The 15,972-nt window shown below is 46.5% G+C and overlaps 1 protein-coding gene across 1 annotated transcript in view; it reads right to left on the minus strand.

Annotated features, from left to right (window-relative positions):
- Window positions 1-15,972, minus strand: part of cacna1c (calcium channel, voltage-dependent, L type, alpha 1C subunit) — a 1,373,114-nt gene that overhangs the window by 416,197 nt on the left and 940,945 nt on the right. Inside the window, exon 21 of the mRNA XM_041215565.1 lies at window positions 11,473-11,532. Coding sequence (XP_041071499.1) covers window positions 11,473-11,532 — 60 coding nt within the window. The remainder of the gene's footprint in view (window positions 1-11,472; window positions 11,533-15,972) is intronic.

Genomic DNA, 15,972 nt, shown 5'->3' on the forward strand with positions numbered 1-15,972 from the left:
TATTGAGGCCATTCAAAAAGCAATTAAATCATAAGTGGACCTGCCTGTCCAACCTTAAGGTTAGCGGGCAGTTCGGGAGCACTGGTGGCCACCTGAAAAAGCATGAAATCTCATCCACGGGTGGGATGAGGTTTCATGACTGAATTAAAAAATTAAGATTCACTTTTAGTTAAAGTTATGTCCAAGTCCCAACTCATATGACATTGTCACATGAGAGGACATGGATGGTAAATGAAATTTTTGAAAGAATAACTTTTTCACTTTGTGAGCCGATCTCTCTGAGGCAGCACTTAGTCTCTGGAAGATCGGAGCCCACTTCTGCATTTGCCATTCACCCCCTCCACCCACACAGGGAGCGTACAGTGCTTCCATGCGGACGTCACGTTGGGCGGGCCCTAATTGGCCCGTCCACAAAAAACGGCGGACCACGCCCGCTCCCACCCCCCCCCCCCCCCCGGAAAGCCAAAAATCAGTTTCATGACATCATGAAACCAGTTTGCAATCGTCCGCTCCACTGGTCAATGGCGCACCGCATTTCAAGCCGCCGCAGGTTGGGAGCTTCATTGAAAAAAGACTATACATCATTATAAGCCCAACTCACCGGTATCATCCCCCCCATGCTGGATCATCTGAGCAGGTTAGCGTGATTGCATGCCGACATGTTTCACAGTATCATTTATAGGGCAGGTACCTGGCGAGCTAAACTTGGAGGGGAACTTGGAGGTGAGTGCACATTAACATTACGCTGCGCTCACGAGGGTTGCTTGTTGGATCTCAAGGTTGAGGTACCACGCATTCAGGCAAGGGCACAGGCAAGTTGCATTTTCCCAGCTGGCTGACAGTGCGTTGCTGGGGCAAGGGCAGCACTGTGGTTGGAGCGGGTTGGGTGGTGCGTGGCAAGGGCTGCACTGCAGTTGAGGCAAGTTGGGGAAGGGGGGGCAAAGGTCGCACTGTGGTTGAGGTGAGTCGGGGGAGGGGGCAAAGGTTGCACTGTGGTTGATGGTAATGCACAAGCAAGTGCAGGGAGGGAAGCGGCCACGCATCACCTTATATAAAGTGATCATTCCTTAGCAGCAGATACAGTTCAGACACAGCCACATTGATGTATTTGGAGTCGGGCTGTTAGATTATCTGCCTACTTAAGCAACGCAGAGGCCTGAAAGTGCCACCAATTGCTCCAGGGCTTTTCATCCCTCAGGCACAGACTGCAAACTAATGAGCATTTTGGTGGACTGCAGAACAATTGGACAACTGCGCACATTGTACAATCTCCTTGCAAAAGCTGGCCATAGAGCAGTCACTGGTGGAGGCGATCACAGCCTCTTGTAATGTCTTCATTCAAGTTTGGACCAGTCTCCCCGATGGTTCAAGCTAACAGTGCAGCCTTGCAATGTGGGTTTGGAGAATGCCTGCACCTGAGCTGAGAGCACAGCATGCAGTCTAAAGGGCAATGCTGCATCCAATTGGTCAGATGGAGTGGAGCGGTGGGTTTTCGGGCAGCCATGCAGCACATGCAACTCTGGCAATCCAAGTGGTGGCCAGTACTCCCTGGGATGCGTTAAGAGGCCTTCAGACTTAATCAAAAGAGATTCTTAGAGCACCCAAGCGTCTCTCTCTTTCATCCTGCAGGAATACATCAGCAGCATGGAGCCTGGTGACCTAGCTGTATGCCTCATGGCTTATAAAGAGTGGAAACGAAGGAGAAAAGAGCAACAGAGATGCCTTGCTAGATAGAGGGAGAAGCAGCACATACTGCTGAAGAGCCACAGTGAGCCATTGCTGTTTGGCACCTAGCTAGATCCAGGGTCTATAAATGGCGCTTGTCATCCTGCAGATGACCGAGAACCAGTGTTGCTGAAGACTGTGCATGTTCAGGGAAATGTCGGTCACATCTGCCACCTGCTGCAGGATTTGGTGCCACAGGGACATGGAGGGCATCCACTGCCAGTGGCTGTGAAAATGACCACGGCACTCAGTTTTTACACCAGTGGTTCCTTTCAGAGTTCCACGGGTGACTTCTGTGGGGTATCTCAAGCCTCCATGCACAAATGCATCCATGAGGTCACGGACGCCATCTTCGCGAAGGCACACAACTTCGTGCATTTCACCCAGGAGAGCCTGTATGCAAGAGTGCTGAGATTTTCCCAGATCTCAGGTTTTCCACAGGTGTAGGGTGCCAATGACAGCACTCACGTGGTGCTCAGATCTCCATGGCAACAAGGGGTCAACTACATAAACCACAAGGGGTTCCACTCGCTGAATGATCAGCTGATGTGCAACGACTACAAATGCATCCCGCGGGTTTGTGCCTGGTTTCTAGGGAGTGTGCACAACTCCCACATTCTCAGTCGGTCACAGGCCCTTGACGTCTTCCAGGTCCACAGAGACTGCATGGCTGGCTCCTCAGGGTCAAGAGCAAACAGTGTGGCTGATGACACCCATGCGGCGGCCTCAGAGTGCAGCAGAGAGAAGGCTGCAACTTGCACCTTGGTGGAGCAAACCATTGGAATGTTGAAAATGAGGTTCTGGTGCCTGGACTGGTCTGATAGAGCCCTGCTGTACAGTCCACAGATCGTGTCAAACATCATCATCACCTGCTGTGCCCTTCATAACCTGGTGCTGCAATGGGTAACTGGCTGAGGAGAAGGATCTGCATGTCCCCTCTGATGAGGAGGACATTGATGGGGATGATGATGACAAGGTCCATGAAGGCGAGGATAATGGTGATCAGGCTATTGCACTGGCCAGAGAGGCAGACCTCAGCTGCTAGATTCGTGGAGGATGATGACGACAAGCAGCGAGGAGACACCACAGATCCTCACATTGCATCTGTGAACGTCTGAGAATGTCTGACTCCTGTCTGTCTGATGGCAACTCGCTTGCGCTCTATGAACAGGGTCATATCATGGAAATGCAGTTGGGAAACCTCTCCCGATCTCATGGCATCCTTCGTGAGCTGAACCCTTCAGGACCATACTGTCGCCCACAGAGAGAATGAAGGAACTTTGTGCCGCCGGCCCAGGACGTTCTGGCAACAATGATAAGCCCATTGAGGTCCAAGAATGACTGAAGTGACCGGTGACAGTGAAGGCACACCATCAGTGTGCTGGGAAGGTTGCACATGCCACAGGGAAGAGGCCCTGGACTGAGACACCTGCCTTTATCTTGTGCAGGGACCAAGGTTTCACATCTGAGTGACACCGAACACTGCTCATCAGAAGAAGGGGACATTATTGGGAGTTTATTAATAAAGTGAACATTGCTTTCAAGTGATTAACACACATGCCCAGACTGCATAACTACATCTTCTTAACCTTCCTAACCCTGCCACTACATCTTGTGCTTCTCCAACATCCAGAGCGGAAATAGAGGCAGCCTCTGACTGCAATGCTCTGTCTGTGATGACTTTGATGGACGTCCTCTGGAGGACCAAGACCTGGGCCTGAATTTTCATCTTGGCGGGCGGGGCGCAATTGGTGGGACTAGGAGCAGTCGGGAAACAGGCTGCCGACCGCAATCAACTCCCCGACCGTGATTTCATGCTGGCTGGCCAATTGATGACTAGCCAGCGTGAAGCGCGCACTGAAAAGTCCAGCGCTGCTGGGGTGGCAGCGGGAGGAGGGTGGGTGATGACTTTTCCATGGGCGCTGTTGAATGCGGAGGGAAATCTCCCTGAAGGCAGAGAGCTGCCTCAGGGTGCTGCAGACCCAAAAATTATGATATAAAGTTTTGAAAATCAGGAAAAATATGTCCAACCATCACAATCAGGCACCTGAAATTATAGATGATAGAATATACTATCCATGGATTTTTATTTTTATTTTATTTAATAATGGAAATCTCATCCCGTTATTTGATGAAAAATGCAAAGTCCAGCTGGCCAAATCGCCCATCTGCCAACCGTAAGGTTGGACAGACCACAAAAAATAGGAGACAATTGCACCGTTAATGGGCTTAATTGCCCTTTAAATTGTTGGCGGGCATGCTTCCACTATTGCACGTGCCCACCAAGTGAAATATCACGCGACATCTTCTCGCATGATTTAATGCCCAATTGGGGGTCGGGTGGCCCTGGAGGGCCCTGGCCTGCTTTTGTTGTCCTGCTGTGTGGCAGTGGCACCCTCCTCGGCCTGTGGAGCTGGAGCTGCTGGGGTCACAGGAAGAGGGGATTCAAATGAACCAGACACTCCTGCAGTCACCTGGGTGGATGGTCCCAGAGAGTGCATCTGCTGATCCTCCTCCGTCTGGGTGCCTGACGGCCCCTGACTGACTCCTTGAGGAAAAGTGGAAGCTGGAGTGAGATTGAGCTGTCTCGCGTTGCTCTCGAGTTGACACTGTAGGAGACCAACTATGGCGTCAGCAGTGAAATTCAGCCCACTCAGCAGTGCAGGACCAATGTCCTGGACCAAGGGCTCCATGGCGGCCCAGTGTTGACGTCAGTACGTTGGCATGCCGGCTCTATCACCTCAGGCTGATGGCGGACAGACTCCACCATCGTGCCTTGCAATCTGAGGAGTGCAGTGGACATCCCTTCCTGATTTTCCCAAGCTTGCCTTTGCAGCTTCAGCAACTGAGTTATGACCGAGTCCAAAGGCTCATCATATGACTCGGACTTGGACTCAAGTCTCCAGCAGTCCTCCAAGTGCCGGAAGTCCTAGGAAGTCCCTGCCTCTGCCTGCTGTGGGTCAGACAGTACGATGTGCTCACCAGATTGTGGCCCCGAGGCTACTCTAAATTTTGGCCCTACCGAATTGTGTGTCTCTGCGCTGATGGTGGGTGTGGGTAAGTGCTGTGACGTGTCTTCAATGAGAGTTCCAGCAGATTCCTCTTCTAAGGTGTCTTCAGGGCTTGAATTGAGCACATGGGTCGCGGACTTCCTTGTCTGTAACCCAGATGTGCCTGCGAAAGCAAGGAGAGGTAACTTGTGCATTTCAGTGGCCTGTGACACAGAACACATCACTCACAGGGCGGCGGTCTGATGGATGCTGCACCGCTGGATCCTCATTTGGTTGAGCACCGCTGACCTCACCGTCAGCACAGAAACAGTCGAGGTCTTCGCCAGCCAGTTGGATAACTCTATTTTCAAAGTCCCTGAGGTTCTTGATTTCAGGCATTCCTCCACTAGTTGTGACCTCTCCATTTTGATGTGTGCCAGCTTGTCCTGCATGAATACAGATGGAGAGAGTGTAAGCAGGATGCTTAAAACAGGCAAAATTAAGGTGTGTGTGAGAGAGAGTGAATGGTGATGCCCTTGAACTGGCAGTGAGTGAGATCCCTGTAGATGTGTGATGGGTTTGTGAGTGTGTGGGTTGAGAGAGATGAGAAGAGTGATATACCCTGGCAGAAGGGTGGAGATCATTCATCCTTTGTCGGTTCTCTTTTGCAGGGTATTGGCACTGACCACTGCTGCCATAGTCTCCCAAGCCAGATTGGTTATTTGCTGCCCCTCCTGCAGCCAGAGCGGGAAAGGGGACAACGTGGCGGGTCTCCACAGCGTCCAAAAGGCGTTCTGGAGACGCATCACTAAATCAGGGTCTGGAGTCTTTTTGCCTTTTGGGGCCATGTCTTCTGTGCAGCAGTCCTCAGCTGGAAGCACTAACAGGTGTGTGCAAGGCTACACTTTAAATATGGCGCTCGGTGTGAGGAAGTAGCGAGGTGACGGCATGGTGGACGAATCAGAGGCCGTCTGCCAGCAAAACGATGTGTTTCCTGGGAATACACAATTAATAAGGCAGGATTGTGACGATAAGGCGAGAAAACCTGCCATATAGGCCAGCGGGTAAAACGTTCTTTCTCCCGCCCGCTACCCTACTTAGTACAAATCTGGGACGATTCCGCCCAGTAATTTTGAGCTCGGAGTCAAATGCTATCGTTTGAGTTTAAAAGACTCTTTTAACTAGGATGAGAGAGCTGGATAGAGTAGATAGGAAGAAAAGGTAGGGGAGTGAGTATAGCCAAGTAACTCTTTCAGAGAGCCAGCATGGAAGTGAGAGGTCGAACAGTGAATTTCTCCTATGTAACCATTCTACGATTCTCTTCTATTCAATGGGAAGAATCTTCCCCCCCGTTGCGGGGGTTGTGCAGGGGTGGGCGGAAGTGGGCACGAACCCAATCAGCGCCCCCAATTGGGTCCGCGCCGTCATTTTACTTGAGCAATTAAGGACCGCCCAACATGATGCACACCTAGAAGCGCTGTGCGCTCCCTGTGCGGGCAGGAGGGCGATTTTCTGAGTCAGGGCCTGCACTCTTTCGCGCAAGTGTGCAAAAGAGCACAGAAATCTCCCTGAGGCATGGAGGTGCCTGAGGGAGATCAGTTCAAGTTCAGAAAAATTTAATAAAGGAAAAAAAAATTCAAGGACATGTCCCCTCATGTGAAACTATCACATGAGCTGGGACGTGTCCATTAATTTTTCCAAAATTTTTCATTTAATTAATAAACCCTTCTTGAAACCTCATCCCGCCCGTTGATGAGTTTTCATGAAAAACTGAAGGCCGCCTGGGCACTTCGCTTACCCGCCAATCTTAAGGTTGGATGGGCAGCATTCTTAACAACTTTACTTGCTTTCTTAATGGCCTTAATAGGCCTTTGACAGTTTGGCGAGCATGCAGCTGAGTCAGCTGTGTGCCCGCTGAACTGACAATTTAGATGATGCACGGTGATGTCGGGATGCATGCCTGATGTCATCGCATGTCATTTTATGCATCGATGAGTGGGCCCTGCCCCTGCTCGCTGATTGGAAAATTCTCCCAAATGTGTATTTTTAAAATCAGATTTTAAGGCTACTGGTTTGTTATGAATATGAACAGACCAACTTAGGAGTCCAGTTACATAAGTCATTAAAATCTAGTTTGCAAGCATGAAAAGTGATCAAAATAGCTGACATAATGCTACATTTTATCACAAGAGACCTGAATGCAAGTATTGCTGCAGTTAAATAACCTGTACTTATTGTCCAGTCGGTGACGCATAAAATGACACGCGATGACATCAGGCGTGTGTCCCGACGTCACCACACATCATTTAAATTGTCAGTTCAGCGGGCACACAGCTGAGTCAGCTGTGTGCCCGCCAAACTGTCAAAGGCCTATTAAGAAAGCAATTAAAGTTGTTAAGAATGCTGCCTGTCCATCCCTCATGTTTCGAACCCACCCAGGATTACAGGTATCTCCGGGTCATACAACGCTCCTCGGACTGCTGTTCTCATCACATTCTGAGATCCACACTCGGTGCCATGCACCACCATATGAACACACTCGACCTCTCCCTCCAGCAGCACTGCCACACCCTTTTTCAAAGCTGCGCATGCCCCCAGTTTCATTTTATTCTTCGTCTCATCTGACACCTCAACAAGAAACTTTGTCTCTTTCTTTCAGATGCAAAGGAACGCAAGCTCCAACAACTCATCAACACCAACACCCATCTAGGACCCTCCACCCCTGCCTGTCCCTCTGGTCCCCATCCAGTCTTCCAATCCCAGCCCCGGCCGTGTATTCACTATACCCCCTGACCTTCCCCTCTCCGATGCTGAACGTTCAGTGCTCAGTAAAGGATTTAGTTTCATACCCCTACGCCCTCATCTCAATGAATTTTGGGCTCGGCACGATGCTGAACTCTTCTTCCGTTGCCTTTGTCTCCGTGCTCATTTATTTGGGCAGGAGTCCTCTCCCCGTTTAATGGATCCTTTTACCCACCTCCAATATTCTCCCTCCAACTGGACCCCTCCCTCTGGATTCTTACCTTCTCTTCATCTTTTCATTGAGAACTGTTAGTCGTCTCAATTTCTCTACTCCTCTCACCAATTCTAACCTGTCACTCTCTGAACTTACTGCACTCCGTTCTCTCAGGTCCAACCCTGACATTGTCATTAAACCCGCTGACAAGGGTGGTGCTGTTGTTGTCTGGCGCACTGACCTCTACCTCGCAGAGGCTGAACGTCAACTCGCAGACACTTCCTCCTACCTCTCCCTGAACCATGATCCCACTACTGAACATCATGCCATTGTTTCCAGGACTGTTACTGACCTCATCTCCTCTGGAGTTCTTCCTTCCACAGCTTCCAACCTGATAGTCTCCCAACCTCAGACGGCCCGCTTCTACCTCCTACCCAAAATCCACAAACAGGACTGTCCCGGCAGACCGATGGTGTCAGCCTGTTCCTGCCCCATGGAACTCATTTCTCGCTATCTTGACTCCATTCTTTCTCCCCTTGTCCAGTCCCTACTCACCCACATCCGTGATTCTTCTGACACCCTACATTATATCAATAATTTCCAGTTCCCTGACCCCAACTGCCTCCTCTTCACCATGGACGTCAAATCCCTCTACACCTCCATCCCCCACTGGGATGGTCTGATGGCTCTCTGCTTCTTCCTCGAACAGAGGCCTGAACAATCCCCATTCACCACTACTCTCCTCCGTCTGGCTGAACTTGTTCTCATACTGAACAATTTCTCCTTAAACTCCTCTCACTTCCTCCAAATAAAAGGTGTGGCCATGGGTACCTGCATGGGCCCCAGCTATACCTGTCTCTTTATGGGGTATGTGGAACATTCCTTGTTCCAGTCCTACTCCGGCCCCCTCCCACAACTCTTTCTCCGGTACATCGAAGATTACTTCGGTGCTGCTTCATGTTCTCGTCTGGACCTGGAAGATTTTATTAATTTTGCTTCCAATTTCCACCCTTCCCTTATTTTCACATGGTCTATCTCTGACACTTCCTTTTCCTCCCTTGACCTCTCTGTCTCAATTTCTGGTGATAGACTGTCCACCAATATCCATTACAAGCCTACCGTCTCCCACAGCTACCTCGACTACAGCTCCTCACATCCCGCTTCCTGTAAGGACTCCATCCCATTCTCTCAGTTCCTTTGCCCCCGTCGCTTCTGTCCTGATGATGCCACTTTCAAAAACAGTTCCTCTGACATGTCCTCCTTCTTCCTTAACCAAGGTTTTCCACCCATGGTGGTTGACAGGGCCCTCAATCGTGTCCGGCTCATCTCCTGCACATCTGCCCTCACATCTTCTTCTCCCTCCCAGAAACATGATAGGGTCCCCCCTGTCCTCACTTATCACCCCAGCAGCCGCCACATTCAAAGGATCATCCTCCACCATTTCCACCAACTCCAGCATGATGACACCACCAAACACATCTTCCCTCCACCCCCCCCCCCCCCCCCCACCCCCCCCCCCCCCGCCACCCTCCGCTCCAGGGCGGCATTCCGTAGGGATCATTCTCTCCGTGCCACCCTGGTCCACTCCTTCATCAGCCCCTACACCTCAATCCCCTCCCACGGCACCTTCCCATGCAACCGCAGAAGATGCAACACCTGCCCCTTTATTTCCCCTCTCCTCACCGTCCAAGGGCCCAAACACTCATTTCAAGTGAAGCAGCATTTCACCTGTACTTCTCTCAACTTAATCTACTGCATTCGTTGCTCCCAATGCGGTTTCCTCTACATTGGAGAGACCAAACGCAGACTGGGTGACCGTTTTGCAGAACACCTTCGTTCTGTCCGCAAGCATTATCCAGACCTCCCTGTCGCTTGCCATTTCAACACTCCACCCTGCTCTCATGCCCACATGTCCGTCCTTGGCTTGCTGCATTGTTCCAGTGAAGCTCAACGCAAACTGGAGGAACAGCACCTCATCTTTCGACTCAGCACTTTACAGCCTTTCGGACTGAATATTGAGTTCAACAATTTTAGATCATGGACTCTCTCCTCCATCCCTACCCCCTTTCTGATTTTTCCCCCTCCTTTTTGTTTTTTCTAATTATTTATATAGATTTCTCTTTACCCACCTATTTTCATTATTTTTAAATGTATTTCCATCCATTGTTTTATCTCTACCTTTTAGCCTTTTCCGATTCCTTCACCCCACCCCACCCCCACTAGGGCTGTCTGTACCTTGCTTGTCCTGCTTTCTACCCTCAATTAGCACATTCCTTTAGATAATATCATCACCTTCAACACCTCTTTGTCCTTTTGTCTGTGACATCTTTTGGTTATCTCCACCTATCACTGGTCCTCTATCCAGCTCTCTTGTCCCAACCCCCCTTTAAACCAGCTTATATTTCACCCCTTTTCTATTTTTCCTTAGTTCTGTTGAAGAGTCATGTGGAATCAAAACGTTAACTGTGCTCCCTTCCACAGATGCTGCCAGACCTGCTGAGTTTTTCCAGGTATTTTTGTTTTTGTTTTCGATTTCTAGCATCTGCAGTTTTTTGCTTTTAACCTGTACTTATTACCCATTCTGCTCCAAAAAAAGTGAGTGATTACTTTCTTTACCCACTCATTTTTTTCCTCAAATGAAAAGAAATTCAACTTTATATGAATTTTTGATGGGGCACAAAACAGGTGAAAGCCAATCATCACACCTTGCCCATTATTCCTTCCCATTGGCCTGATATATTTAAGTTCCAGAATCATCTTTATCAGTGTTCTATGAACCCTCTCCAATACAATATTGTTCTTTTGACATTATAATGTCCGAAATATTATTCCATACATGGTTTTAACTTTGTTCAAAATTAGGACAACCAGTTTTGTTTTACAGTCAAACATACCTGAAGTTAAATGCTTTAATTGAATGAAATTATTTTCCTTTTTCATCTTTGCTAATTATCCCTTCATGGTATCTCAATTATCAGCAAGGCTGAGTAGTCTAAGCCATCAAATTCAAGAAATGCACTCATTAGCTCATAAAGGTATATGTTTTCTGGCCCCTGAAAAGGTGCCTGGGTTTCAATCCCACTACTTTATGATAGATAGCTGAGCAGTTATAAGGCACATTTATAATTGCTGACATGTAATCCTTGCTTTATAAAAGCAGGCAAATTCTGGTCCTTCTCATCTCTTCATGGTGTGGCCAGAAGTCTTTCACCACAGATCCAGGATATGTAAATTTGCTGTGCAGCATACCTCTTTTTGCCTTTTTCAAGCTCTGATTTGCAATAAATGACCCTTAAATACCAACACATGGTATTCATCTGATTACTGAAATGTATTCCATAATTAGTAGGCACTGCATGAAATCTTAGGTTAAATTTTCTGCTTATGTATTCCTGGGGTATAGCCTTGCCCACTGGGGGCATATATATAAAATAATCTGGGTATAATCTTGAATGTTGTTTATTTCCCTTCATGTGTCACTGGACCATGCACCTTGTTATCATCAGCAAAATGTGTACCTTACAAGTGGCTCACTTCAACAAGCTATTTTGAATAGTGTTGGATAGAGAGCAGATCTTTGTGGAATTGCACCAATCACAATTCCAATAGTCACTCTCCAACTTCAACAGCATTTTTATCCTTGCCACCTTCTGCCTTCTATTGCAAAGCCAGTTTTCAATTTCATGAGCTTGACTCTTCCTTAAAAGACCCATGCAGAATTGTTTAAGTATTTCTATGATAATTGATCATAAACAAATGAAAATTCACAAAATGACATGAACACTATTACTGTGCCATTACCTTCAATATAATTTCAACTGTAAAGATACTAGTGAAGACATAATCTGCATAGGTAAGAACCTGTAAAAGAAGAATTTGGCATTAAATTTCATCCAACTTTGTAAATGCAAATAATTGAACAAGTAAGCAAATAGAATTTAAAAGAAATGGATATAATGACTTTAAACATACATCAATAGGGGATTCAAAATAAAATGGAATTCTAGCAGATCTGCTGTGACCTTGCACATGGTGAATCAGGCAAATTACTGTTAATTGCTGTTATTAATATAAGGGATATTTACTTACACCATGTAGAGGAATTCATACTCCCTGTGACAGGCTCTGGCACTTCCATGCCCAGTGACCCACTGTACACTTTCAAGAATTAACATACATCACAGTGTAAAGTGGGATTTGTATTAACAAAAACGTTGAAAAAATGTATCAATTTATCAATTTCTCCTATGAAGAAAACATCTGGGCAGCAAGCTAATAAAAGTGTCAATCTTCCAGGCCCATTGAAGTTTCAAAAACCACAAACCACAAACACTTGAAACCACTTGAGTTATGTTAACAAACATTGTGAAATTGACTGCAGAGATTAGAGAGCCTGTGCAGTCAATCAAACAATGTTTCCTCTGGGGCATAGCTCTTCTGTTATTCTAATAGACATCTGGGCTCTCAGCCAAGCCTCATTATGTATGCATTGGTGGAAGGGCAGGGCCTTTCATAAGGGGACATATGGAGTGGGTGGAAGGGCAGAGTCTGGCATGGGGGCATGAGGAGACATGGGGCGAGTGGTGGTCATGAGATGGCACAAATAGGGTATGGGGAGTGTTTGGAGGGTGAAGGGGGTGTGCGGGGTGAGGGGTGGAGACCCTTTGGGCAGAATTTTCCACTCTGGAAATTAAACGCGTTGGCTGGTGGGAAAGTTGTTGTGATTCCCGCTGGGCAGCAGGGCAGGTTTTTGCTCCAGATCTTCCGCTTTTCAGCTCATTAACTATGCATCAGTGAAGATCCATCTGATGAAGATCTGTCACTGCATTCACCTGCACCCTCCACCAATGCAGGTAGGTCCTAGCTCAATAGGCTCTGGTGATCATCTCACAGATACGTGTCCACAGTTGGCAGAGGAAGTGACAGCTGAGGCCTCTCATCCTCAGAGGACTGCTGGAGATCAGGCCCCTGCAGAGTCTGAGTCCAATGATGAGCCTCTGCAATCGGCCCTGAGAGAAATGTTGGAAATCCAGAGACAGGCAAAGGAACATCAGATATGGCTGTCAGGGGCAATCACCAGACTGAAACAAAGGATGGAGGAGTCCACCCACATTCTGGCTGATGTTGTGGCTCCGGCATGCGAGCGCATCAAAGTCTCCATGGGAAGAGTGATGGCCAACTTAGAGACCTAGGTCCAACAAATCTTCCGGATTTGCACTTGGACCTGCAAACCACCATTCTATCTATGGATGTGCTCCAGCAGTGTCTAGGCAAGAGAGGGACAGGACACCTCAACCTCACTCCAGGTGCCCCTTCTCCTGAAGGAGAGAGAGATAGGCCTTTGGGCTCCCAAGGGAGGAGGAGCACCAGACTGACAGTCCGGCGGCGTCCTTATTGGAGTCTCCAAGGGTACCCTGCCACTCCAAATCCCCTCTGCTGTGACCCCATCAACTCCAGCAGGTCAGGCCAAGGGCAGTGCAACTATCCTGGAGCAGGAGACGCTTAGCAAGCTGAAGCCTGTCATGAAGCTATTAATGTATATAACATTATCGGAATTTTTTTTTTAAAAAGAGGGGTAGTCTGTGGGTGTGTCTTAATTGGATGAAAGCCAGCTAGTCTGGGTGCTTTGATATATGCTAGTTTTGAGATGTAAGGGAGGTAGATTACATTTGCATTTGTTGAATAGAGCATTCAAGAAGTGGTATGAAATCTGACACCTAGCTAGCAGAGACCAAGCAATGTTTATATTATGAATAGAATTGGTACTATGAAAGGGGCTTTATTGTTAGAAGAAGGGAGTTCAAAGGGGCTGGTGATACATTGAGAATTTACATTCAATGAGATATGCTGGGTATAACCGATAGCAGTTTAGTGTGTGCAGGGCAGAGGCAATGTAAAATCAAAGCCTGTAAGCCTGCCACTGTGTCTGCAAAGGAACCAAAGTGAAAGGAACCTCATTTTGAATTTGTAAGGTGAAAATGCTTTGCCTGATGTCTGCTTAAAGTCTATGGGTTGCTGTTGCCTTAATGGAGATTAGTTTGCGAATTTGTTAAAAATTATGGTAGTAGTAATTTGTAGCCATGTGTATATATTTAACTTGTGTGAATTAATAAATGTCTCATGTATTTTGATATAGAAACTTCTCGAGAACTGGTGGTCTGATTCGTGAACTTAGAGTTGCATCTCAAACAGACCACTTAAAAATATAGGTTATGACAGTTGCTTAAAGTTTCCCTCTGGGATTTTTAAATAACTCAGCTTTACCAATGGCTGTGTCATAACAATTGGGGGCTCTTGGTGGTATCAAAATATGTCTAATTCCTTGATTGGGTTGGAATTGGTGAATCTTAAGGTTATGAGTATGAGAAGCACTTTGAATACAGGAGATGGTGAGATATTTTAGAAGTGGTAAGACTGCAAGATGGCTTTGGCAATTGCCAAGACTTGTCTGGGAGTGGAAGATATAACTGTGATTGGGTTGGAAAAAATAGCCAAAAGTAAGTTAAAAGAGTTGGCAGATAAGTTAAAATTGGGGTTACCTGAGGGGGCTAGGAAATTATATATAATCAAGAGTATAGCACAGCATCTACAGTTGGAAGTGAAACCTGACACCAGTGTGTCACAGCTGGAGGTAGTGAGACTTCAGTAAAAAATGAAGACACTTGAATGTGAACAAGCAAAGGAACTGAAACAAAGTTAAATTAGAAGCAAAGGACAGGGAAATGGCTTTTAAAAGGAAATTAGAAATTGTGAAGATAGAGGAAGAAAGAGAAAAAGAGAAAGAGAAAGAATTCCAACTGAAAATGTTGGCAGTTAAAAAAGAGATGTCAGTAGGTGAGGAAGGACTTATCTCTAGAGTAGAACCCAGTGGGGAGGTGTGTAAGTTTGTACAAACTCTTCCAAATTTTGAAGGAAAAGATATTGAAGCATTCTTTATTTCATTTGAGAAGATAGCTAACAGACGAAATGGCCACAGGAAAACTGGACAGAATTATTAGTCTAAGTTAGGCGGTAGGGCACATGAGGTATATGCTTCACTATCAGAAGAAAGGTTGGTGAATTATGATGTGGTGAAAAAGGGTATTTTGCGTGCATATGAGTTGGTCCGTGAAGCATACAGGAAGAAATTTAGGAAGCTGAGAAAGCAGCCTGGGCAAACAGCCTGAGTTTGAAAGAGTAAAACAAAGTAAATTTGACCAGTGTTAAAAATAGAGACAACCTATGCAGCTCTTAGGGAAGTAATTATTTTGGAAGAATTTAAAGATTCAATCCCTTTGGTAGTGAGAATTCATGTGGAGGAACAGAGGGCTGATTCTGGAAGATAAGCAGCAGAGATAGCTAATGATTATGAGTTAGTTCATAGAGTTAAATTTTTTTTCATTGCCCTTTCAAATTAGAAAAGAATAAAAAGTGGGAAGGTGAAAGGAAAGCGGATAGTCAGGGAAGAGAAGGAGTAGCTGGAAATTCCTAGGAAGATTTTTCTCAGAATAAAAAGGAAGGTGCTGAAGGTAGAAGTGATATTCGAAAATTGAGGTGTTTTCATTGTAATAAAGTGGGGCATGCAAAGTCAGTGTGTTGGAGATTGCAGGAAAAATCTGTTTGAATCGTTGGGGTACAGAAAAAGCACTGAAAGTAAAAGTACCGTGGGTTCTGAGCTTCAGGCACAGGAGAAACCAATAGTTTGTGTACAGGTGAAACATGGAGAATCAATGAAAGGTGAAGAAGTGTGAATCTGTTCACAGTTTACTCAAGAGGATTCTGAGGAGCAGATCGCAGAAATCTTTAAAGATTTTGTGTGTGAAGGGAAAATCTTTCCATGTGTACAGGGTGGGGTAGGTAAAGATATTACAATTTTAAGAGACACAGAGGCTAGTCAATCCTTAATGTTGTCGGATAGTGATATTTGTTGTTCAAAGGGAGTATTGCAGGGACAGATGGTAATAAGTGGGGTTAATGGAGATGCTAAATCTATTCCATTTTAGAAGGTAAATTTAAAGAGCAAATGGAAGACTGGTGAAGTTGGAGTGGTGGAAAAAATGCCCATTGCAGGGGTTCAATCTATTCTGGGTAATGATAGTTGGATTGCAAATATGGGTGATGCCTATGGTGGTTGAGCAGCCTGTAGAAGTGTTTTCAACAGAGGTGTTACAGAAGGAACATCCTGGATTGTTTCCTGATTGTGTTGTAACGAGATCAAAGGCTCACAGGGAAGAACAAAACAAACGAGATAAACAGGCAGTTCAAAGGCAAGAAGAAGATGTTAAAATCCAATTAGTTGGCACTGTGTTTGATAACATTGTT

This window comes from Carcharodon carcharias, chromosome 21 (assembly GCF_017639515.1).
Source record: "Carcharodon carcharias isolate sCarCar2 chromosome 21, sCarCar2.pri, whole genome shotgun sequence".
Lineage (NCBI taxonomy): Eukaryota > Metazoa > Chordata > Chondrichthyes > Lamniformes > Lamnidae > Carcharodon > Carcharodon carcharias.